At 40.2% G+C, this 26252-nt stretch overlaps 1 protein-coding gene and 1 long non-coding RNA gene across 6 annotated transcripts in view; one reads left to right on the top strand and one right to left on the bottom strand.

Moving 5' to 3' along the window:
- The window catches only part of KIF20B (kinesin family member 20B), a 43132-nt gene extending 35179 nt beyond the window's left edge, over positions 1-7953 (bottom strand). Inside the window, exons 1-7 of the mRNA XM_049809587.1 lie at positions 7865-7953; positions 6206-6362; positions 5579-5665; positions 5355-5471; positions 5033-5171; positions 2604-2788; positions 471-519 (exon numbers count right to left, since the gene is read on the bottom strand). Of these exons, the coding sequence (XP_049665544.1) occupies positions 471-519; positions 2604-2788; positions 5033-5171; positions 5355-5471; positions 5579-5665; positions 6206-6361 (733 nt within the window). The 5' untranslated portion in view covers position 6362; positions 7865-7953. The remainder of the gene's footprint in view (positions 1-470; positions 520-2603; positions 2789-5032; positions 5172-5354; positions 5472-5578; positions 5666-6205; positions 6363-7864) is intronic.
- A 234-nt stretch (positions 7954-8187) lies between these two features.
- LOC126042488 (uncharacterized) lies at positions 8188-23293 on the top strand. Of its 5 annotated transcripts, XR_007507169.1 has the most exons (8): positions 8188-8425; positions 9418-9543; positions 13231-13407; positions 14487-14535; positions 15824-16022; positions 16662-16825; positions 17211-17306; positions 17562-23293. It is a non-coding gene; the product is annotated as an uncharacterized LOC126042488 (long non-coding RNA). The 5 variants fall into 5 exon arrangements; XR_007507171.1 differs by lacking the exon at positions 9418-9543; XR_007507170.1 differs by lacking the exon at positions 15824-16022 and having other exon boundaries at positions 9421-9543.
- Positions 23294-26252: the final 2959 nt, after the last annotated feature.

The raw sequence follows: 26252 nt of genomic DNA, 5'->3' as shown, positions 1-26252 counted from the left end.
TACTCTACCACTTCTTTTTCCACTTGCAAATTCTACCAAACACATCCAGCTTGGCTAGAATTATTTGAGTCTTTTCAATATCTTCAGAAGACAGAATTAAACTGTCAAGTATAATTCATTCAAACTTTTTAAAGCAAACCTAGTATTTAGGTAGTTTTTAAATACTAGAATTACGTTTATCTAATTACATACAGGTACTCTAAAAGCCTGTCAGGATACCACTAGGGCCCATAGCATTAGTAGTACTACTTTTCCTTGTTATAGTTTCATCTCATTTAATGCCTGTTCAGGTATTCTTCTAGCCATTTTATCCTTGTTTTCTGCCCAGATAACTTGCTCACCATCTAATTCACGTGCATATAAAAATGCCAAGTAGTCATTTTGTTATTAACATAGGCCAGAATTCAGTTACTGACTTTAAGAAAGCTTCTTTGCCAGCTTTAATTACAATTCTTCAATATAAAACATACCCTTAGAATCAACTGGTCCTTTGTTATTACTGCTATTTTGATGGTCTACCTACAAAAGAGAACAGAGATATTAAGATATACCATTGACAGTACATCACCAGTACACCACCAGTTACTTTTGTAAGAGCTCTATTGTCCTACTAGATAGGGATACAACGTAGTTGCAATATGCCAATACAAAGATCCTGGCTACACGTCATGCCTAGTTCAATGCACCTGTACATTCCTATTGAAAGGGTTGATTCTTGCATTAATACTCATTCCTGACACTTCCCTTATATCAGGCCCTATCACAGTATATAGCATTTCAGCTTGCTGAACCAGAAGAAAACTAGCCACAGAAAAATAGAGGGGTGGAAGCCCAAACAGAAACAGGGTGATTTTACAGGATGATTTGCAGAAGTCCAGCTGCAGTTTACACATTAGTCTCAATCTGGTGAATCTAGAGAGTACTGAAATTTTTTATTATTGGTATTCTGCTAATTCAGGATTCCTTATCTTAAGTCTTACTAGGTCAACCCTCAGAAACACATGTGTATGTAGAATACTTATTCACTTAAGAAATTAAGTGACCAACTTCCTGCTTCATGATACAGGCTATAGAAACCTTTCACAGTTGAAATAAAGTCTAGGTTTTAATAAGAAAAGGAAAACTTTCTTCTGCTGAGCTCTTGGGGGAAAAAAAAAAAGGTAAAACAAGTCCCTACAGCTATATCTTATGAGGTTCATACACATACACTCTGTTCCCGGTCTTAGTTTTGGTTGGTTGGTGGTTTTGGGGTTTTGTTTTTTTTTTGTTTGTTTGGTTTTTTTTAGGCACAGAACTGCAAATAAGTACAACTCATCTACAAAAAACAGTATGCTTAAAAGAAACATGGATTAGAAAATGAGTGTCGTTTGGGTCAGGGTTTTTTTAGTGTTTTGGCAAGAGTATACTTCATACAACGCTGGGATTTCATGAAGTGATCCCTGAAATAGTTTAATATTTATGTAATCAAAACTTTAAGGTTTAAGCTTTACACATATAAAACACCCACCCAAACCTGTCTCTGTTGAAGTAGGTGCAAACTTTGCCACCAAATTCATAAGCTAAAGTATTGTTCTTACAACCAGTTTTAGAAACTGGAGGGGACATATGTTTATTCGAACACACATACATGACAGGTTTTTCTGAAGTCCTTAAAGACTGCTAGAGCTATATTTAACATATGCCTGTGCTTTTGAAGTGAAGTCTTGAAGAATTTTGCTGCCACCTGCCTTCCACACTAGAAGTCCAGTTAACTAAATAAGAGATAAAAATCAAGGTAACAGATATATTCTGTCCCAGAACAGCCAGAACACCTCATTATAATCTAGCATACCACTGGGGAAATGCTTAATTCTTTTCATTAAAAATAAAAAAGCACAATAATCCCTCTCTAGCTCCAATTTTTAGCATATGCTCAGGTTTTTTTATATTATTCCATTCATTTCAAAATTAGAAACACCAAGAATGCTTATACAAAATACAAATTCCCTATAACTGTAACTGGACTAAACAGCTTTAGAATTTCAGGCAACTCATAAAACTGAAGTATGTTTCTGGACTGCCCAATAGCAATCTGTTTAAGAATAAAGTCCAGCAGAAGCCCATTTTAATTCAAGTCTTTAGAAGTCTACTGGCTTTATAGCTCTGCTGTTTCAAAAAAAATATTTTGCTTCCTTTGAGGTTATTTGCCAAACTGGAAGAGAGAAACAACCTCGAAATCATTAGTTTCTTTCCAGTACCCTCAAAGACAGTAAATCATTTAAAGGAGCAGATCCATCTCCACAGATGGGGAGAGTACTTGCATTCAGTCCTTATTAAGCACAAGTAACCCCAGAGGATAAGTTATCAGGTGTCCAAACTATAGAAAAAAAGCTTAGAGTTTACATCCTATCAAGTATTCAGCCACAAGACAGAAATCCACAGCAGAACAGGGTTCATCAACTCTATTGCTCACTTAACTGCTAACCTGAATAGCTGGCTGACAGCAAATGGACACATCCATGCTTAAATACAGAAAGCTCAATGTTACCCTGTTCATTTTTCAATTGGAAGAGACTATCTAAAGATGTGTGTACTCATCAGTATAGAAAGAAGTGCTCCTCTACCTCTTTTGTTAGGCGAAGTATTGAATTTTTAATAGCGGTTTCTTCTCTCACTTGGTCTTTAGTCAGCTTTATATAATCTCTACACCGATGGGGTTTGAGATCCATTGCTGTGTACAGCTTTCCTTGAATACTTTTAAACAACATATCCATAGTCCTTGGCAGAACACCAACATCATCTTCTGTTCCTGAAAGCAACATACAAAAGAAAGATCCTAATTATTACTGTAAACAAGGTATACAGATAAATGAAGACAGAAAGATAAGCAATTCTAATCTCAAGGCATACATGAGGAATGTGGAGGCCACTTACAGCACAAGGCAGTAGGTTTTCTGTATTTTCAAGGTAACAGAAATGTCTTAAGAGTGTTTTGAAAGGCATTTGGCTTTCAGCAACAGCTCATGCTCTACCCCTTGGACAGTAAGGGGCCTAAAAGAAAAACTACTGGAATATTCTGCATAAGCTTAGCCTTAAGAAAAAAAAAACAATCAAACCAACCACAACCAACAGGCATTTAATAGAGATTTGTGGTTTTTCAGTCACATTTCATAGGCTGCCTTCACACTCTCTCTCAAGGAAGTAATCCTGAAGTACAACTGATAACTCGTCTCTCAGCTGCAGTCCTGTACTAATTTCATATACCCTACAAAAAAAGATCTAGAAGACTTGTGAAGGCTTACTCCTTCCCCTGTCCCATACCCTTTTCTCAGAGCATACTACTTTTGCACCTGAAAGGCAAAACAGTCAAATAAAAACCTCAGTGCACACTTGATCTTTCTGAATACAGATGGAAGTTTAAAAAGGGTTCACTTGACTTTGATTTCTAAATCAGAGAAAAGAAGGGGAGAGAGGAAGAGAAACTACTGTCCTGTATCAGACTGACAGCATCATCTTCCAGACTGATTTCTCCTACTCTTGAGACAGATAGGCAACACAGCTAGTGTTATAACCGATAAAAGCCCCAGTCAGAACTTGTGTAAAATCTGGTTGGCACTCAAACACCAAGCTAGTAACCAAATAACATATTAAGTTAAAGTACTGTTGCATTACATTTCTTTATCCTCATCTCCTCTTTTCTCCAATTATTTTTTGTTTATTGTAATGCCACTTGTAATTCAACTTAACATGAACAAAGTTCACAGTTGCTGGCAAAGATGAACAGTCCAAAAAAAACCTGCTTCATCCTTCACTTCAGTCCTTCATCACTGACTGAATACGGGCTCCCACGTAATGCCAAAGTGGAAAGGCTATATTGACAACACTGGGAATAACAGAAGAGGAAATCATGGCACCCAACAGCAACATTCTGCCCTGCCAATTCTTATCACAAGTCGACAGTTAAGTGCTAAAAATATAATACCATGAAAAAGCCTCCAGAGTCTGAGAAGATAAGAATCAAAAATTCTCAGAAAACCACACCACACAATACACCCCAAACTAGTCAAGCATGAGGGGCTGTATGCTTTAGGAAATTTGGTTTTTGTTATTTACCTATTAATTATTATGACAGGGAAGAGCATCCCATTATTGCCCCAGATTAATGATAACTGAAAGTACTGGCAGTAGTCTTTAGCTATAATCCCCTTCACAGAAGATCACTTAGAAGACAACATCACTTCAATAAAGATCAATTTCACATGGCACAAAACTCATTGTCCTTCTACTACTTCTGTGTATAAAATCAGCAGTATAGCACCTAGAACTGCCATTTCATTATAGGAAAAATTGTTTCCATGTGAATTAACTCAACTCATTTGCTAAAATGCTTTAAAAATAATTAAAGAATGACATCTTCTGACCAGAAAGTATATTGAGCTTTAACAGTACAGAATAGTGCATCAGGAGACAAGGTCTCCCAGGATATTATTAAGCTCAGAAACTTGAGACAAGACAGAAACACTTGGAAGTAATCAAACATGTTTCAAAACATTTATTCTCTGCCTATAGTAACTGAAACAGACTCAAATATTATTTCTTATTTTAAGACAGTCCATATAAGATGCCTATGACTTTTATAATAATAAAAAATGTAACAAAATGCTAGTCTGGTGTAGAGCGACTTACACACTTTTCACATCCTTATATATAGAAGATATATTTTCCTACCTCCCCCTCCTCCCTGAGGGGGGGTCCCTCTAGATACTTGCATGAAAAAAGACAAGTCACACACACTTGGTTGAACTTTACAGCCTTACAAAGTAGTATCACTATGTGTTTATGTAAACTCCAGCAGTGACTCTCTCTGTTGGTAGTTTAGTGGTATTTGTTATGGAAGGAGACTTTCAAAGGCTATTTATTAATATTGAAGAGAAGCAAATGTATAGGGCCTACAGTTTAAATAAAGGAAAAAGTTGTAATATTTCTGCTAGAAGTAATCCTCACTTAAAAAAAAGGGGAAGTTCATTCAAGGAAAATACATTTATACTTATACCTTGGAATGTGTAGGTTTTCCCAGCATTTGTAACGCCATATGTAAAAATAAGACGATTATATCCGTCTAAGAAGTCTTGCACTGGTTGCCTCATGGTACCTTCAAAGAATTCTTCTTGAGTTGTTTCAGGTCCAAACACCTGAGCATTACCAAGAAACATCTTCATTTTGTTTAAGCAATCATTAGAGACTTTTAAAGAATCTTTTAAATTCCCTATGTTTATAAAGGCTATTGACAGTTTAAAAAAATCTAGTTTGCTTGGTATTAAATAATGTAAGTTAAACAACTTTTTCCAGAAATAAATTAAAGACAATTCATTTACTCGTGAAAAAGTGAACTTCTGTATCATCTGTCCAGCAGTTTTTTCACTTAGCCGACTCAAAGAGTTTTTGGGAGGCTTCAGTATGATGCTTGTTGAGTCTTCAAGTAAAATACAGTCCTATTAAAGGAAGCACAATCAACACAGGCATGAAAAGAGTATAGAGAGCTCAGCTTACAGGAAAAAAAAAATACACACATTTAAGGTATTTTAAGTAAATGTCACACCTGCAATTCATTTTCTCTTTCCAGCGATGTCAATGGCCTAATACGCAGGCAAACTTGTATGTGTCCCTTAGACTCCAAACTGTTCCTCTTAAATTAAAAAAAAACAAAAACACAAACACAAAAAACCCAACAAATTAAAGAAGTTAGAAATTTGACTAGATTCTGTTTGATAACTAGCACGTTAAGGCAGTTTTCTTTTCACCAAGCTATTTTGAACAGACTTATTTGATGACGTGAGAAGCAAAAGAAATTCATTGCATCAGCTTTTACAAGTGCTTAGGCCCCTGCAGAAGTTTGCTGTGATAACTTAGAGTTAATAGTCTTGCAACACATACATGGCACTACATTCAGGCCAACTAGAGATCAAGAACGAAACCCATAAAAATATTCAATGTTTAAGCTGCTCTGAACAGGCAATTAGCCTCATTCACAGAAGACTGATGCACCCAATAAGGTATCAATGCAGTGCCACACAAATTAGTCTAATTCTATGCATCTCCTCCAAATTAAAAACATCCTAAAGATGCTTCTCATCTTATCTGTAAAATTCTGATTATTCTTATGGATGAAAAGACTAAGCTTATTAAAAAAATAAATACCCAAACAATACAAATATCACTATCTTACCTGGCTTGTGTCCGAGCTTGAAGAAACCGAAGAAAATTCAGCAGAGAGATCTGCTTTAATATCATCCACATTTACTGGTCCTGTTCTTTGAGGCGGCTCAACACTAGCAATATAGGATGGTCTGAAAAATTTATCATTATCCAAAGTCGGTTCCATCCTGCAACATAAAATAAAATGTTTTTTTTCTCTCTGATCACATAAAGTAGAGCTTCTGAAGTGCCTCAGAAGACAAGTCAATTTGAGATTGATAGCTGCAATTTCTTTAACGAGGAAGCTTTCTTCACCTTAGTCATATTGACATAGCAAGTTTCTGATAGCTGGGGAGAGGGTCTGCAGAGGGATTCGCATCATGATGAAACAAGAACAGCTGTTCCTCTTTCAACAAACAGCAACTATTTACCAGGGAAAAGCCTTACATGTATACCACAACCTTGCTAAAACCCACGTCTGACACGACAGTGCCAAAACACTTAACAGCTCAGTCTTCCTATCTAGCCTGTAAAAGGCAGATACAGGACTTCATGAATCTAGACAAACGTCACCAGGCTGCAAATGCTATACATAAAGTAAGCAGCAATGTTTACTTTGTTTTTTCTAATCTACAGTTTTTGTCAGGTAACTGCATGAAAACCAGGAAAAACTTGGCATGAAATATTACCACGGCTTGAACAAACACTTATCTGTGAATAAGCTACTAGAGGAAACACACCTGTGCTGTCACAATCTAGAAGTCTTATTCATCAGCTACACAAAGTCACACTGCAAAACCCTTATCAGGCCTTGACAGGAAACATAATTTTTAGATAACTGACATTTCAGTTGCTTTAAATACAAGCTGATTTTAAAGTGTGATTTGTCAAGATTATGCTCTCGTTCTGTGCCTTTTTTACATAAGAGGCAAAAGACAAACATCGAGCTATGTGTGCAAAGCTGGAACTGAAATTGTTTGTATGAGCCCAGCAGGCAGACCAGAAAGGTTCAGCCACTGACAGCATGCAAAACCCAAGATGCGGACTATCCCGCTGTCTCCACGTGGTGTCACACAGCACTGTAATTGCCTTAGCTATTCTGGTGTAAACAGGTATGTTTCCTGGCTGTAGCCACTAACAGGTACTTGTACACCGGGATGCGTTATCGTAACTGCTTACCGCGACAATAGCGCAGAGCCGCAGACAGCCCAAGCGAAGGGGAACGAGAGCGGCGCACACAGCCAGCGGTGGTCACAGGCCGCGCGAGGAAGGGTAGAAACGGCTCAAGCCGCGCGATGAGCCTGGCAGCTTATATCCGTCACGAAGCACCAGCCCTCACACTTAAGAAACGTTAAGAGGAAAGTTTCCCCCCTGCAGACATTCCCTTCAAGGCGTTGCACTGTTTTCCCGCTCTTGCGGGACGCTGCCGCGTGGCTCCGGCAGCACCACGGCCCTGGGCCGGGCCCTACCCGCGGCTCGGGCGCCCCACGGCAGCGCCGAGAAGTTTTCGCGCTCCGTAAGGCTGGTAACCACGCTCGCGGCAGGGAGGAGCGCGGGGAAGAGACCCCACGAAGCACCGCCCGCCACGAAGGCCGCCCACGCTGCTTCCCATCTCCGCGACCCCTCAGCCGCCGCCGCCGCCGCCTCCTTCCCTGCTCAAGCGACAGCCCCGCGACCCCCACGGGCTTACCCGAGAGCCTACGCCACGCCGGACGGGGCGGGCCTGGCCCAGCCGCCGACCCCCGCCGGGTGAAGGCAGCCCCACTCGCCTCGGCTCGGCTCCCCTCCCCGCTCACCGGCCGGAGAACCGCCACCGCTCACCGGTACAGCGCAACCAGCACGGCCGCGGCTTCTTTTCAAATCCGACCAATGGGAGTGTGCGGCAGCGCCGCGCGGCCTTCTGGGAGGGCGGCCGTTGCTGCGGCGAAAGCTCGACGGGAAGTGTAGTCCTGACGGGGCAGTGGAAGGGGGAGGGGCCGGGCCGAGCTGCCCGGCTGGCGGGGCGGGGGGAGGTTTCCTCTCAGGCGGCGGCGGGGCTGTGCGGTGGGGGTGAGCTACGAGGGGGTCTTTACTGAGACTTCTGAATCGCACGCACCCAGAGCCGTCAGGGCCTGTCCCCTCGGCGGCAGCAGGGCCTCGACTGCCACGGGAAGGCGCCCTGCCCTCGCCTGCCCGCCCCGCGGCCTGCACTCGCCTGCCCGCCTCGCCGTCTGCAGTGCCCGGGCTTTGCCGGTCTGGCAGGAAGATATATGTAAGTTCAAGCTTGTCGGTACTCCGGATGATTACAGTGATGCTATTTCCACAGGCGTTCTGCAGGCTGAGAGGCAAGCTGAGGCTTTGCGATCTGTGTATGAACAGGATAATCGCTGTTTGCAGGTAGTGAAAGGGAAGAGGCCAGGGGACCTCCTCAAGCTGCAGACGCCCTGTATCCAAGCCGGGGTCAGCAGAATTGGGAAACTCCGGTTTTAAGTTCAGGCCGTGCTTGTTCCTCACCCTGGGTTACAATACTGACAGTGGCAGCTGTGGAAAACACTTAGTAAGGTACCTTTGTTTAAAACCTGCCCCAGGTGGAAATTATTGTTTGGTACCAGGTTTGCATGACAGGGGCTTAATTTCTTAAGCTGCAAGGAGAGAAATTCTTTGGCTGTATTTTCAAAACAGTGTCATAATGCCAAACAGGTCATCCTTTTCTAGAATGCCAGGGTAGGGAAATGTACAGGGTTTGGTAACAAAAATCACCATAAGTTTCTCTTTAGACTCAGACAGGAATTCTTTGAACTTTAACAGGGAACGTCGCCTATTTTTAATGGAAATAAAAGCAAGTTGAAAGTAGTCGGTAACTACCAAACCCAAATGTTCGTCTTTCATTTGAAGAAAAGAATGCCAGCTAGTGCAAGCAATTCTGTAAAAGAATAATTCTACGCAGATCACGTATCAGCTGTTTTGATGAGGTTGTCTTTAAGATTAAATCCGATCTTTCTTTAAGCAGAGGCTATGTCATATCAGTAAAAGATGTGTACTTGATTTCAGTTCAGATGCAGGCCATGTTGCAAGAGTTGGTCTGTTTTAATGGCAGAAAATGATGCAACTTTGAAATTGTTTGCCAAACAAAATTGAAAAGCTCTTGTAGACATTCTTTGAGACTTAGGCTAACTTTTTTAAAAGTACCTTAGTTTCTATCGTGAACAGAACCGTGAATTCAAACTACTGAACTAACCTAATGCCAAACCACCTTTTTCGTAGCAGGACGGGACTGAGAATGGCTCTCAAAGAGAGGGAAAAAATTAGCTCTTGGGAGCAAACCTGAAAGTTGTTCTTTTCCACTTGTTGGAAAGGAAAACTGAAGATCTTCTCAGAATATTTTGCAAGGTATATTCTTAAGAAGGTTGGGGGCTATTTCCTGCAGAAAATTGTTATTGCTAAGTTGGGGCATAACAAAGCTCATGGTACAAGCAATATTTTGGTTTTGTTTGAATATTACATTTCTGAAACTGTTTTTATAATACTGCACATGCTGCATAATTTAAACTGGTATCTCAGAGGACTACCATCAACATACTATAAGAGCAAACTAAAACACAATCTAACATGTGTTCCTAGCCTCACACAAACCATGATAAAGAAAACATTAGATCAGCATAACTAACCCAGCCTGTTTTAGAGTGGTAGATGATGAAACTCCATCTATGTAAATAACCTTTATGGCTTTCCACCAGTATATTCTCCTTAAAGTGGTTTGTGCAAGGACTGCCAGTTGCAGTAAAAATATCTGCTGCCAAAACTGTTAACTCATTAGCCCCTGAAATTTGATTATGTTGCTACTCAAATGCTCTATAACTTGTGGAGCAAGGTTGCCACTCCCCAAGGGGAAAAGATTTTTTGTAGATGACTTGTTACAACTCTGACGATTACCCTTAGAAACTCATGCTCCTTATAGTTGGGACAGGACTCAAAAGTTGTGGATAGTCTAGTCATGGGAGTGATGAGATGATGCCCTATGAGGCAGCATATCTCAGCTAGCTTTTACATTGCTGTCAGAAGTAATTAGAGACACAGTCAGCACTGCTGGGACTTGGCCCAGCATCCTTCAGCACATCTGAGCAGCAGCCAAAACAGGACTGGCTTCAACTTCTTTGAACTCAACTCACCTTCCCTCGGGAATTAACAAAGTACTTCAGTTTCCCCTCAGCACTCCTGGTTCTGCTGTGCTTCCCCATGCCCCAACAGCACTACCTTCCAGTCCTGGCTGGAGGCAAAGTCCTTCTTCTGCAGGGTTTGTTTGGAGCTGACTGGCAAGCAAGCTCCCATTCCTTGTCACACAGGCATCTTGGAGGAAAATGGTGTGCTGCGTTATCTTCTTGGTAGTCTGCCATGTCAGCCCCTTTTCACCCCTATCTTTCAGGGCAGTGCTTGTCATTTATCTTGTTGTTTGCACCATCCTGTGGATGTATTTCACACTTACTTTAATTTGAACCTATGTAGTGGTACCCTCACTGTCCCACTCCCATCAGTTGCCTTCAGGTGACATTATTTCTAATGCATATACAGCTGATTTTATGAACTCATGACTTTGCAGGCTGTTTGTTTGCTTATTTTGCTTCACTAATATAGAGAGGTTTTCCTTCGTCATCTCTTTTAAGCAATGAGTTGCTTCTTCAGTCTCACATTTCCCAGTTCGTTGAGTATCATTTTTCTATGGCTGACTTCTGATTCTTTACCTATTTGCTTGTTTTCTGCTCAAGACTAGCTTTAAAGGCACAAATTTAAGAGAAAAAAGGCTTGGGTTTGTCAGTGTCATTTCTGTGCTTTAGCGTGCCTATGTTCAAGCTTTCTCTTGAACCCAGCCGCACGGAGGCTGGTCACCTGCAAGCAAACAAGCGTTCAGGTTTGCCATCCTGTGTAAGTTGACGAGCACGGCGTTTCTGCCTTCAGACAGACGCGAACATGCGTCAGATTAACTGCTGGAGACGAGGTGACACGGCCCAGAGCGTGAGGCTCGCAGTAACGTCCAGCGTTAGCGCCTCGGCCCCGCCGCAAAGGCCCTACCGGCCCCGCTCACCCCGCAGCACTGGCGGAACCCGCCTCAGCGGGGAGCGAGGCCGCAGCCCGCCCTCCGCCGCCCCGACCCCGCCGGGCTCTCGGGCCGACCCCTGGCGGAAGACGCCCGGCCCAGGAGCGGACCCCGGCCCGGGAGCTGCCGGGGGAGCCGGGCGCGGCCGCTCCCCGGCTCGGGAGGCTTCGTCCCGGGGGGCAGGTGACGGCGTCGGGGCCCGGGAGGTCGCAGCGGGCAGGGCCCGGCTCTGCAGGGTGGGGGGCGCGGCCCGCCGGGTGTCTCCGGCCGCCGCAGCGAGGCGAGCGGCGAAGGGCGGCTGGCCGGGGCGTCGGGGCCCTTTTCCCGGGGAGGGGGGGGGCGGGCAGGGTCTTTCTGCCAGTCCCCGGCCTGCAAATGCTGCGGCTGTTTGCCGGCTAATTTAGTTAACCGAGTAATTGCGGGATTTCGGGCGGGGTGAGAGGAAACCGTCACTGGAAAGAGCTTGTGGATGGAGGGTCGCGAGGCCGCTCCCTTGAGGTGCTCTGGGAGGGTAAAATACAGTCCGGAAAATGAATCGTAGACCCAAGGGCAAAGAGGGAGCTTGAGGAGCACATGCCAGGGTGAGATAGGCAGCCAAGAGCCTGGGGAGGGAAGAGGGGATTGCTGATGGGCATCTGGAGGCAAGCCCTAGCACCTGGTGATGGACTTTCTGGCCACTTTGCAGGGCCAGGGCTGGCGGCTCCAGCTAGTAAGGTGTTGGGGTTGCCTGTGTTCTGTGGTCGTGGTTATTTGAAATGTCATTCATTGAGATGAGAAGAGACAGGGAGCTCACAGCTGGAGACATGGTTGCGTTAAGAAGGCTTCTTTAGGTACTGCTGTGGGAGCTTCTCATAAATGCAGTGAGGCCACCTGGTTGCCATGCCAGTGTTTTGTGGAATGAAAATGTGCTACATGCGCTCAGCATATCATTTTTAAATCTTCGTAACTTCATTTGAAAACCTGTGCATGGCAAGCATAGTATTACTCGTTGAGCAGGAGCTGTATTGTCTTACATAGGAGAAGATTTGAAATATATTTACTGAGATGTATTTTGATCAGTTTGCATAACTCGAGACAGTCTTTGGAAAGAGTGCAACCGAGACAAAAAAGCTATCGTTGTTTCTTACTGCTTCTCCCTCAACCCTCTGGTTATTCCTTCTGTCATTCTTTGAATTATTGCATAATTCTCTGATGTGCTAAAGAGATCATTTCAGCTGTAACCAACCTTTCAATCCTGTAATTGAACCAAAAATTTCAAAATCTATTGTTGTCTGTAATATGATAATATAAATAATCACCATTTTGAAGGTCAGATCTAGCATTTTGAAATCAGAACCTTCCACCTCTCATCAACAGGCTTAAAACGTACCTGAAGACATAATTGTGTGTCTTGGATCATTATGCTTACCAAGTGTATGAATGTACTTAGGTTCTCAGGTTCTTTTAATTTGAACAGCTCTTTAATAAGCATGTGTAACGAAGTGCCTTGTAGTGGTAGTGTTCTATACTGGCTCTAGTGACTAAAGCAAGTGAATGTCTTGGATATTCTGAGGAATTAGTAATGCAGTTAATTTTTTTCAGTATTAGTGTGCTGTATATTTTCTCCACCTACTCATCCATATTTAAATCTTTTGTTATGAACAGGGGCTTTTCAAGGCAGGATCATTAGGGCCTTCCATTAGGGCAATTGCACTGATGTTTTCCTAATATAGTGGGATTCTTAACCTCACAAGGGCTTTTTAACATCATCACAGCATAAATTATGATAAAATATGTTTCATAAATATTTCTATGATATACCCTACTTATTTGAACTGCCCCCATTTGTAGTAAAATTTAATAGGCTATCAAGATGAATAATAATTGAGAAATATTTTGTGTATATGTGTGTGTGTATATTTATATATATTTTACTACCAAAGGAAACTGAAGCTTTACTAACTGGAGGGGGGAAAAAAATTACTTTTTTCCTCTGCCTTTTCTAGGGTCTTTCTGTAATGCTGGCAACAGATGCTATAAGGCTGCTAGTGATGGCTACGTACTTTTCTTCTTTATTGCTGAAAGGGGCTGAAGCATTTAGACTGAGTCGGCTGATCAGGCCAAACAACACAATATCATATTAGTCAATATAACAGCAAAAGCGGCCTCCATTGGAGAAAATGGTAAGAGCTGTTTTCACATTGTGACATAAGTATTTGTCCTATAAATGTGTCAGTTGTTTTGTCTGACATAGTTGTAGTCATGTGGCAAATAGTGTAATTAGTTATCAGCTGTTTAAGATACATGTTGCAAATAGTAAAACTATTGTTTAAAAAATGTACTGTCAAAAGATTTTTTGTGAAATTTTATTTATACAAGAAAAGATAACTACTCTTAAATCGTGTGCTGTGTTATTTTTAAGAACAAGTCTGCATACATGGCTTTTCCATAGAACTGGTTGCTAAATGTAGTTTCTGGGGCATTTGTGATTTGCCCCAGAAAATTAAAACTCCATCACAACCAGACTCAGCACACTGTCTCACTCTGGGTTGTGATCATGCTGAGTCATGTAAACCAGGCACTTCTGAGCTACTGGTAATCACATAATTGGAAACCTTGACAGAGAATCCACAAGCAGGAAGACTGACAGTTGATATTGATGAGGTGTGTAATATTCTTCCCTCCTCGTCAACATTATACTGATGTCTCAGAACATACAAATGGGTCTACAGCTGGAATAATAAATTGAATGCTGTACTTAGAGAAGTCAGTATGAGTTTTGCTACTGTTTTCACATAGCAATGATCTTGCATCTTACTTTTCCTATGGACTTCAAGTCCTTACATCCTTTGGCCATAAAAATGGAGCGGTATTGTTAATACAGAAGAACATATACAGTCCAGGAACACTGGATACTTCAGAAAATGTTTTTTATATATGCTGCTTATATTTCATGAAGTGTATTTGAACTGTGTATCCAAATTTTGTTTGGTTCCCTGAAATGCCTCCTCTTTTTTTTTTTTTTTTTTTTTTTTTTTAAATTTCTAAATCTGTGCCTAAGTTCTGCAAATACTTGCATAATGTCTTTTTAGCTCCAAGTCTGGGACTAGGCCTGTTGCCACTTTTTGCCATACATGATGTTAATTATTTTCTTTGGAGACAGTGTGTTAGCTTGTAACCTCCAGATTAAGGGCTGGGGATGAATTCCAAATCTTATTGGTAAAACTTTATTTCTCTCCATGTGTTGTTGATTCTTTTTCAGTCATCCACAGAGCTGTGTAAATACCAACATGGGTAACCATAATTTAAAGGTAAAAATCTCAGGACTGACTTTCCTAAAATGAAACATATGTTTGAGTTTTATATCAATTGAGGTTTCAGAAGTTTTATTTCAGTTCCAGGCTGCTTAGGGAAATTCTTCATGGTGTAAGAAATTCAAGCTTTAATCCTTAGGATTACTTTTTTGAGAATACTGTTTCTTCTTTTGTAGTGTTACATAAAATACAGGCTGTAAATAGCTGTCTAATGGTCCCAGAGCTCTCAGAACAGCCCCAGAAAGTCTTACCAAAGACATTCTGTTGATCGTTACATTCTCAACTGTTGCTCTGTCATCTTACTAGAAACTTAACAAGATAAATAAATTGGAACATGAAGTCAGTACATATCTAGAGTAATGCAATTCTGAAATAGGGAAACTGACCAAGATATATCTAAATATATGCCAGATATATAGCTGATAGCTGAAGAAACTGAGATTTCCGCTAAAGGGGTGTGTGTGTACATATATATACACACATTCCGTGTAGAAGCCAGAAGACTGGACACTTCCGTGTCTCAAAAATACAAGGTCCCTCAAAAAGATGTGTAACATGAACTAAATCCAAGAAGCAGGATGTGCTACAGTGTAGCCATTACAGTATTTCAGTGTAGTATTACTCATCTTTCTGGCTCTGACACCCAAGACAGAGCTTCTTTTATTCTTGGCAAGTGTCAGCTGTCTCTTTTGACCTCAGAGACTAGTGCCGTTCTCTGACATTATGTACCGTTCCTCAGAATGTCATCATGGCTTTGGGCACTCAGGACTTCTCCTTGAACTCGTGTGAAGGTGCGATTGGAGTAGGATAGTCACGCCACTGACCTTCAGATGTTTTAACTTGGGCTTCCTGTAGACCCAGTGGCAAGAAATGCTCAGAACAGTTTCAGGCCCAAGTTAAATTCTTGTTCTAGAGGTGCAGTTATGCCACATGGTACAGCTAAGGAATATAACCATAACGTGAATTGCCCTCTGGAGGAACCTTGCTTTCTTCACTAGCCTCTTAGTTTAGATATCAAAATTAATGTCTAGTATTGGGTGACACGGTTATCCTACAGCATGATAAAAGGCAAGGAATGAACATTTAGAAAACAAATTTCTTAACCCGTGACTTATCTTTAAAGGACTTGAAAACAATGGCTTTTTGACAATAGCAAATGGCCCAGGACATTTCCTGTTTTGGTCTGAATTAATCTTTTTTTTTTTTTTTTTCCCTTTTATTTCTTTTTTTTTATGTTTCTTTTTTCCTTTTTTTAAATTTTGCTTATACTTTATTAATATTTCAGGCTGGGCATTGCCCATCCTGTAGGAAGAACAGAAGGCAGGGAGCTTAATACACACTAGACATCTGCCCTGCATAGAATGAAGTCATACTCCAGAAGACAAGGGCCTGTATTTGTGCCATGCAATCACACTACAGTGCTCTTTGCAGTCCTTGAGGAGAAACACAGTCTTCTTCCCTGAAGGTGGACCAGCAGATGAAAGGTGATGAAAACTCATGAAGTCTCAGCTGTTTCTCAAAGGGTGGATTAATGAGCAGCTAATTTTTTAAACACATTCTTATACCATTATTTTCAGCCAAATCAGCAAGTAGATCTATGTGACCAAACAGGTGCTGGGACAGCAGAAGAGCAGACAGAAATGCTGGTGGGACAAAAGGGCAGCGCTGCTTCTCTTCTGTTAGGCGGTCCTAGATTGGCTAAATTGCTTGTGAAGTCGCATCTTTGGCAATTTTTCAGCAAGGAGTCAAATAGGCAGGTGGCTGGCTGGATTGCAGTCTTTGGGCATATCCAGACTTGCAGAGTTAAGAGTATTTCCAAACATAATTCCACATATAGTTCTCAGTTTGATGTTGCCCTGCCTGATGTTGTCACAACATGCTGCAGCCAAGGATAAGCAGAGTTTTGGAACAGGCCAGATTACCCTACTGAAAATTTGCTCACAGCTGAAATCTGAAGAAATGGAAAGGTTTCCATTGAAATGATGAGTGTTACCAAGCTGGCTGATCTGACCCTCTGTAGTCAGAATACACCCCATTTTGCAAAAACGGAGATGTAAGCAGTGAAATTCCATTGATAGTAATTCAGTTTTGTGCATCTGAATTTCCCTTTGCTGTTTCAACAGATTATAGGATCTGACTGCAGTTCCAGTCAGGTGCTTTTGTGTAGTGTTGCCAAGTACTGTCATACTACCACGTTTCATCATGTATGTGGGTGCACTGAAGAATACACACACATTTATAAAGCACCATAAGATCTTTCTGGCTTGAAGGGCATTATAAAAAGAAGGTAATTATTCCAACAATAAATCCAAATATTCTATATAAAGCAGATTTTGGCATTGTGAAAAGAACAAAAACATGGAACAATTTATAGGTAAGGAGGAATCCTTTTATTTTGAGGATAATATTAGCATAAAGTTAGAAATTAGTCATTCTCTAATTCATTTCTAACTGTGTGACTCAAGCTCTTGGCAAATTAATTATCCAAGATAAGTCACTCAGATGCTAAAGTTTTATTATTGTTTTAATCAGATGGCTATTGCTGTTACAAATAAACATGAGGCTTGATTTCAGATATAACAAACATGGCTATACCCTGAAAATTATGCCACAGTGCTGCTTGAGGATGTGTTACACATGCCAAATGTTTTTATCTGATATTTTGTTTTCAGTTTTAGGTGGATGGTGTAGCCAGCTACTGGGTGTCTAAAGCAGCCATGGCCACCAAGAACCTCAGCAGTGAACTTGGACAAGGAAAATCTAATGTGGTGTGTATTTCCTTCCATCCAGGAACTGTGATTTATTAAAGCCTCATGACAGGAACATTCTTATGAATAAACTTTTCACCTCAGAATTCTTAATAAATTGTTTGATAAATATTGTTGAGAGCATTAATATGGGGATGATGGGAAGATCCATGCCATCTTTGCTTGGGACAGATATAGTACCATATTGTTGGCTGTAACCCTCTCTTTTGTTTTGTTTCTTTTTCTCTCCCCACCCTCCCCCTTCTTCGGCTGCAGTTTGTAAGGTAGCATCACAGTGCAGGTCTGATCTGATGAAACCATGACTAATGCCGATGCCTGCCTATGATGGGAAGAGAACACAGACCACAAACTTGGGATTTCTGGCCTCATATTAGGCAAGTCTATTGCTCATCTTCCCCTTTTGCCCCCAGTTCCCTTTGTTCCTGTCCTTCCTCTGTATCATTAACTCATTGAAGTTCAGTGTCACTGGTTGCTGGGAACCCACTTTCATTTGGCTATACATACACTCTTCCCTAAAGAAGTCAGATGTTACCTCCATGTTGGATGTTCATCATCCAATGAAAATATGGAACACAGTTTTATTGTAATAGCTCTGAATGATTTTCAGCTGAAGTAATGAAGAGGAAAGTCTGGTGCATTTTAGTGAGATGTTCATGTTTCTCAACTATGATTCTTAAATTGGGAGTTTAAGTTTCTAGTAACATTAGAAATTATTCATGTTCATTGCAGATGCCTAAACATCCTTATTCTTAAAAAGTAGGCTATTTGCTAGTATAGCTGAAATTATTCCTGTACTGAGGCAGGAGAATGTCTTAAGAAGACTGCATTGAGTAGTAGTTTCTGTTCTCTTTATTTTGTTCAGTTGTAAATGTAGTAGACAACAGATGAAATAACTGTTGACGTAGACAGTAACACAAATTATGTCAAACAAGGACTTCAAACAGCATGTTTTAGGTCAGTAACCTGTGTGCCTAGAACTTCGATCACACTGATAACAGCCAAATGTCATAACTTATGTGGATGTACATGCAAAGATAAACAGGTAGCTTTTCACTGAATTTTACAAGCAGAACAGCAAAATGTCAGTGAAGTGAAAATATATGTTTCTAATAGGCTCAAGGAGCTTCAACAAAGGAAGCTAATACTTATGAGTTAATTTGGTGAAACTGCAAGCAAGGCGGGTTTTTTGCTTGCTTGTTTGATTTTAAACCTAAATGGATCCTGTTTTCAATATGCAGCTTGAAGGAGCAGTCTTTCCAAGGTCCTACCATATGAAATGGAAGACAGCATGTTATGTCTGATGAAATGCAAGTTTGACTGCTAATCAGCCAATCCGAAGCATTGCTAGATTAATAGCCAATTTTGCTGAGAATACAACTTCTGGGGAACTGAAGCTGTTTCTTGAATCTATGACTGGCTGAGAAAAACAGGAATTCCTTTAAAGAAAATTAAGATATTCTGATGTTTTTCAAACAGAAGTCTTTCAGACTTCATTTCAGCACTAAGCCTGCCTAGGCAACTAAGTTAAAAATCCGAAAATTACTCTGGAATACTGCAACTAAATTTTCCAGCTGGGGGACATGGGTATTTTAGTTTCTGTTTTGGGTCAAACTGATCCAAATATGGGTTTCAGTTTGGAGGTGAGACCTGTCTGCAAATCCTTTCTCAGCTCTCTCACTACTTTCTGTTTTAGCATTGTTGCTTTTGTTTCTTTAAATGGGAGGTGAGAAGAGCAGTTTTCACAGTTTGTGAAGTGTGTGGGTACAGAGCACTACATAAGTGCAAAGTATTTAAATTCAGAACTATGTTATGTGTTCTTCCTTTTTCCTTATGCCAGTCTGCTGTGACTGAAATCAATCTGCTTATAATCAAATTTAAACTTGGTTGGTGAATAGGGGTGGAGAGTTGGTGGGGTTTTTTGTTTTAACCACAGACCTTCTAGTTCACTGAAACTAGGGTTCCAGCCTGATTTCTCTCTGCAGGAAAGAGATTTTTAAAATTTTTTTAAAATGTTTTCATTGATTAGGTAATCTTTGTTAATCCTATGAAAACAGTCACAATGTGTCCATCCACTGCTGTTTGCATTTGCTTCAGAATGTGAGAATTAATCTGCTCTAAAAATGACTTGGTTTATGTATGCATTGTTTAGTTAATATGTTCTGGGAGGATCTAAGGTCTTAAAATTGGCAATAAGAAGGAGGTCATAAGTCAGACAGCTTTTCTTGGTTTAAGATTTTAGGTCATGCATATCAATTCCAGTTTATACTAGATTGCAGTTATGCCTGTGAATGGAGACTAGATCATGTCATGTAATTTGTGGGGATTCTCTTACTTGCAATCCATGACCACTGATGCTTCATAACTACTGCAGCGGTATTTTCCTCATACCTTCATCTAATGGGGTAGCTGTACCTTTCTTTCTGGCCTGTGTATTTCTTCTCTTTTTTTTTTTTTTTTTTTTTTTTCCTTCCCCATCCTTCTAAGAAGAAATGGAATGAAGATAAGATACATGTCTCCTTTGGTATTTTAAGTACATTTTATAAATGGAGGAAAAGCAAATCAATTGGTGCTTGCTACTTGTAGAGCAGTCAGGCAAAAAGTATGAGAGATTGACGTCTTAGCCCTATCAGTTCTGTTTTCAGTGGATATACAGAGGTTTTGTAAACAAAAAAGGTATCTTTGTCTCCTGTTGTACAAGAGATATACAGTGCTTTTGTTTTCTCTTCCCATGTGTGAAATAGCTGGCACCAAAAGTAACTCTGTAGCTTCTTTAACTGACTTCCGTGTCAAAATTAAGGATAAATACAACAAATGTGATTAGCAGTGTTCATGAGATCAAGGAGTCTGATTTACCATTTTGGGTTAAAAAGAACACTTGTGTATAATTAGGACTTTATATGTGAGTGTCAAAATAATGCTTCTGTCCCAAGGTGTTCAGTCATATGTTACAAGATAATAGAAAATCTTTTGTGCTCACTGGTACTTGGCATATATGTTTCTTACACCCTTTCAGGTTAATCATTGATTCAAAGAACTTGTTTTGATGACCCAGATGGTCTCTTTGAGTCTTAAAGTCCCATTAGAACAAGTGTGTGTTTGTATTAGTTATGTTTTATTGCAAAAAAGCAAGTATTTTGGTGACACTAAGGTTCCTGCAGTGAAATGCAAGTTGCCCTCTATGCAGGAGAGACCCTGGGTGTTACTTTCTATTGTGGTTTTTTTCACAATGTATCTAACGAGGAGACAGAAGTCTCTATAGTCCTGGGGGTTTTTTTTGTGTGTGTAGTTTGTATTGATCCACGTTAAAACCTGAAAGCTCTAAATTGGCCACTTGAACAAAAAATGCATTGCACAGAACAGACTATTCACTGTAATACTTACTCTGAAAGGTCACCAGTCCCAGAAATATCAGAGCATGTAACTATGGCAAACTAACCCAATGTTAGCATAATGTTTGGTTGTTTCCCTTCTTTGTTACTAGGTAGTTGGGAGTCTTTAGGAACAAATTTGTCATTTATAGCACAGCCCCTTCCTACACAAGACTCTCATTCTTTGCAAACATGGATTAAAAAAAGATATTTTTAGAAAGACTAGCATTTGATTTTTATTGTCTGTGGTTTCAGCTTAATCTTACAAGGACATATTAAATGTTTTTTTCAGCATCAAAAACCTAAGCAAATCTTTGGTTTATCTATCTGAAAGCAAAGTCCTATTGTTCAAGTACTAAAGTTTAACTCCAGATTAGTTCTGGTGTTTGGACTTAACCCTGTGCTTAAATGCTCTTTCAGACATACACTTCCTTGCTACTCAAGGTGGTTGAGGAGAAATACCAAAGGTGTGGTGTGTTTCCTTTTTGTACTGATTCCCATCTGTGGACTAGTTTGGAAGAAGGAAGATAAAAGCTCTGTGTCCTTTCTAGCTCTGATGGACACTGTGTTTTCCCTCCTGGGTTAGAGGAGTAAGCCAGTTTTGTCTGGTTTGGAGGTATGTATGCCTAGCTAGAATAGTTCAGAAAGATGCCTTTTTTTCTTTTCCACATACAGGCATAGAAAGTCTGATTCCCTGTTGTTACCTGATCTGTAATCATTAATATCCATGGGAATTTCATGTCAGCATTTAAGCTCTGGGAATACAGACCAATGCAAGTAAAAAATCTCGGTGTAGCTGAGTATTGATAGGAGAACCAGTTTCTCCTCCTCTTCAGATGTGGCAGTGCTGAATGAGGAAGAGAGAGTCTCTTGTAATTGTCAGCCATTCTGTTGTTGTCTTTCAAAGAGCTTTGAAACTGTCACTTCCCTCCTGATGGCATTATGAAGGGCCATATAAAAATGCTGAGTTAAAAAAAAAAGTGATGACATTCAATCAAGCAAAACCAGTATGTATACATACATGAGGATAATTGTCTATGGAGGAGCAGTCAGGAGCAAAGGCCATTGTTTTCTCTACCAAATGCTCTGCCACTTGTTGCAATCATTTTTTTATGATGATGAACAGTATTTCTCAATCAGTGGGTTGTGAACTTGCATGTTTTCCAATTACATTTTGTATATTTAAGTTTGATAGTTAAAGATAAGCAGCAGTACGCTGAGCCAAATACTTAGGTATGAGGTAGAGTGGATGGGGGCAAAGGAGAGTGTATTTAAAATGAGATTTTTAGCTTATTTACATACTTAATAGTTTGAATCTATTACCTGGTTTTTCCTTTTTTTACAAACTCTCTGCAGAATAGAAACTATGACATGGAAAAAAGATGATTCATCTCCAAAACCTACTTTATCTTTGCTGGCTTGTACTCCTAAGCAATAATGAAGGACTAGATTTTAAATCTTTACTAATTTGAGGGGGGGTATTTGAAATGCCTGAACTAAGGCACTGACGGCTTTTGTTTCCTATAAAAGATGGGCACCAACAGCTCTGCCAGGGATCAGTTAAAGTTATGGGGAGCAAATGCACCTGCAAATTAAGTTGTAATTGTCTAGTTGGACACAGAGAAACAGAGGTATTGGCAGGGAAAGATTTGAAAGAAGGTTCTCGCTGTTTTGTGACTGCTGCGTGCTTTTTTCGGTTGGAATGAAAGAGAGCAACCACAGTCTCTAACCTCATCTCAGAACTGCCAGAGGATAACTGTAGAAACTACTTGGGCCACTGCAAAGTCTGGCCACAGGGATGGGCAGGCTGGTAATATCAGACTACACCTATGTACTCTTCTGACTGTTATTCCCTAGTCTTGGCTATTGTTGTTAGATATCTAAGTCATGTCCTAGTCCAGACAACTGTTTCCAGGTAGCATTCATACTGCCTTGCTTGGACACTCAGCTTGGCGTTTGGGCCAGAAGATCTATCTATGCCCTATTTGTCATCAATGAAATGGAAGAACATTGCCCCTGAGGGCTGTTAAGACCACCAAAGCTACGTTCCTGCTTAGAGTGCCTTTTTCCATCTTTCTCTCCCTCGATGAAAGTAGAGATGAGCTTCAACTCAGTGCAGAAGAGGGCTTTTCTTCATTAAATCATCAGGTGTTGTTTAAGTGTCACAGAAGGCATAATTGAAAGGAGCCTGCACCAGGAGGTGGGTGGGGAGGGAAGGAACTGATGGTCTCAATATAATCTTTCTTGGCCTCAATCTGGCAAAGATTTAGGCATATGACTAAATTTATGCCCTTCACTTCCTCTGTCATCTGCAGTCAGTTTCCCCTCTCAGATGTGTTAGTGTTTGGGGAAAGCAGAATTCTTGTGCTAGCTAGCTGTTGTCGTAGTAAGGCTTAGCTTTCTTGTGATCACACTGATAAAACTACAGCCCTTTGGGTCCCTTTCTAAATTCTCTGTCATTGCATTTTCCAGATAAGAATTCTGCACAGTTTTAGAGCTGTTTTGATTTACACATCTGTCATTTGTCATTATGTAGTTATGTTTGACTGTTGGTCTTCTAGCTCTGCAATTTAAAGTAGGGGAAAAAGAGCATTAAAATATATTTTAAACATGTGTCTACTGAAGAAAAGCCCTCTTCTGCACTGAGTTGAAGCTCATACTGGACTCCTAGACTTGGTACTTTCCTTTTGATATCTGTGATATGTGAATGTACCTAAAAAATCAACAGTATCTGATTTTCTTTTGCAAGGAACGTTCTTAATATTTTTATGTTAATTTATTAAGCTGAACTGTATTTGCTTTATTTTCAAAGGGGAAAAATTGAATAAGAACTAGTATGAATTTTGTGCAATATAGAAACATAGAAGGATAAACATAGAAGTAACCTGAATAGAAATATAAACAGGAATGGTGAAGTGCCAGCAGTCACTTGAGCATAAATCTGCAGGCAGCTATGCCAGAAGTCTTGTTTCATTACACTCTTTGCATTGCTTAATATAGCTTTTATAAATTGAGAAGATGTGTACATGCTCCTCGTTACTGCATCTCTCCAAAATATGACCAAAGCTTTGTAGCTGTCTGGCTTTCAATTAGAATAACACCACTGGTGGTCTCTTAAGAGGTTTTTGGGGGTTTTTTTGGTGGGTTTTTTTTTGGGGGGGGGTGGTTCTTGGGTAATGGATTTACATGTGGACTGCACCTGTTTGGTGCTTATTTTAGCTTAGCCTCAGACCAGGGATATGGGAGCCCCACGGAATGAGGGAGGAGTTGCTAATCCTCATAGGTTCCAAAAAATTTCAGGCCAGGCTGACTGATGATAACATACCTGAAAGGGTGTTTTGTTTTGGTTTGTTTGTTGTTTTTTTAGTTCCATTGGTTATGAAAATGTAAGGGCTAGAGCACAGCACAGAGTTAGAGATTTGCAGCCTGGCTTTCTGTGTTTATAAACAAATAAATGGAGGTGATAGAAAGCTGGGTGTATGAAGTGCAGGTGGGCAAGGAATAATCCATGAAGTGTTTGTCATGCAAATGTGTAATATGCAATGAGTTGGTACAGTAGACTTGTTCACTGTTCTGAGTCCATTTGTGTCCTGGATTCTTCAGCATACTATGTGTTTGTAGTCCTTTTCCCACTAGATGGCTGGTTTACAGTGAAATATATAGGAAAATATTTAAAAATAAACAAGTAGTTTCCACCTACTCCTGTTCAGAAAGGAAGACAGAAAAACTGAGTTAATATTGAAAGAACTGGAAGCATCCTTGATTTTGTTTGTCAATATTGCACCTCTGCCTGGGTTGTTGTCTTGCAAGTTCAGACTGAAAACTGAACTGGCTCATAGGGTTTGTTTAGAAAGTTAGGACGAAACGAAGAGACAACTTCACTTTGGTTGCACCAAAGTGTTAGTCACTGAACATGCCATGACTTCATTGACAGATGTTGCGTGTTCCATGTAGTTCTTGATTTGCAACAACTTAAATATATATAAAATATGCATAAATTAATATAAAGGGATGTGGAGTAGGCAGTAACATACTGAATGTGTCCATGTGGTGTGAAGGCGGGAGAGTGCAGTACCTCTTAGAAACAATACCTGCTTTCAGCCAGTTATGCTGTGATGCTTTGTCTCATAAATATTATGGATAAAAAACCAGCATACAGCAGGTCTTGAGCCAACTGTTCAACTGTGAGAGTAGCAGGATAGTTTATTTCTACTTTTTGTCCTTTTTGGAAGAGATGACATTATTACTTCTGTCATATTTCTTCTGGACTGTGTTTTCTAAGATATTCCAGGTTTTCCAATACTAAGCATAACATGAGACCTTTATGTCACCACTTTAACCCATGTGCAGAATATTAAAAGAGCACAGGCTGTCTACGTCAGGCAATGAGTTCATGAAATGTTGTGCTGTGGTTCTACCTGAAGCTCGCAGCTGATGCAGAATAGGATGAACTGTTCATCTGCTCCCAGTTTCAACTTTATCAATGCAAAAAGCTCAGGTCTTTGTCCCCTGAATGCCAAATGGATTACACTGTAGTTTGCTTGTGTCTAAAATAAGCAGTGCTGTATACACCTAAGGACAGAAGATTCCTTCATTTTAAACCCTTACAGATGATCACATAATACATTAAACACTCTAGTTTGATTGCTATTGTCCTAGTTTACATTGCAGAAGAGCTGAAGAATTCTGATATCAAAACTGAAGAGGGTATATAAAACCTTTCTAAAAGCTCATTCCAAACCCAAGCAATTGTAAAGAAAAATAACATGAAGAAGGTGGTATTTTGCAGTGCAGAAATCACTTCATGTGATATTCATCACTACAAGAGTCTGAAATTGTTTGGATAAAGCAGCACAGTGGTTTGAAACTTAATATTTCCACAACAATGCGGAAAGTTTGGAAGGTGTTTTCCTCCATTCCTGCTGAAAAGCTTACATGATCAGGGAAACTTGCATGCTTAGAAGTGAATCTGTCCCTGTACATAAAACCTGTCAATTGATTTGGACTGTCTTTAACATTTCTCTGTTTTTATATTTTCTCCATCATTATTTGAGGTGACATTTGTTGTTGTTATATGCCATTGGTCTACACTGCCCCTGAACTTCTCAGTGATTTGGATCATATCCTAACAGTGTTTTCCTGACCTACCCCTTCTGTTCAGCACAGTATAGTCCACTTCTATCGTGGGCATAATTGTGCAATATTTACAGCAAAATATTAGGGGAATATTTAATTAGAAACAAAAGATCGGAAAGAACCTCAGGAAGGTGTGTAGGCCATGCATTCTCCTTGCTCTAAGTCAGGATCAGCTCTACCTAGGCAGTTCCTAAAAAGTTGCAGCAATGGACAGTTGAGTCTTCCAGTGCAGTCTAATGCTTGTCTAACTTCATTCTAGGAAACGCCTCAAGTCTAAACTGAATTTCCTTTAGTGCAGTTACCGCTTATGAATTCTTTCTTGTTTCTCAGCAACTGTGATATACCTCCTTTACTGTTACCTGTTCCAGATTTGAATATCCCTTCAAATCTTTCATTTCCTAGACAAAAACTTGACGTTTTCATTTAATCCTTTGTTAGTTAT

Source organism: Accipiter gentilis, chromosome 9 (genome assembly GCF_929443795.1).
Source record: "Accipiter gentilis chromosome 9, bAccGen1.1, whole genome shotgun sequence".
Taxonomy (NCBI): Eukaryota; Metazoa; Chordata; class Aves; order Accipitriformes; family Accipitridae; genus Astur; species Astur gentilis.
Note: the sequence above shows the minus strand (reverse complement) of the source record. Positions and strands in the feature narration are given on the sequence as shown.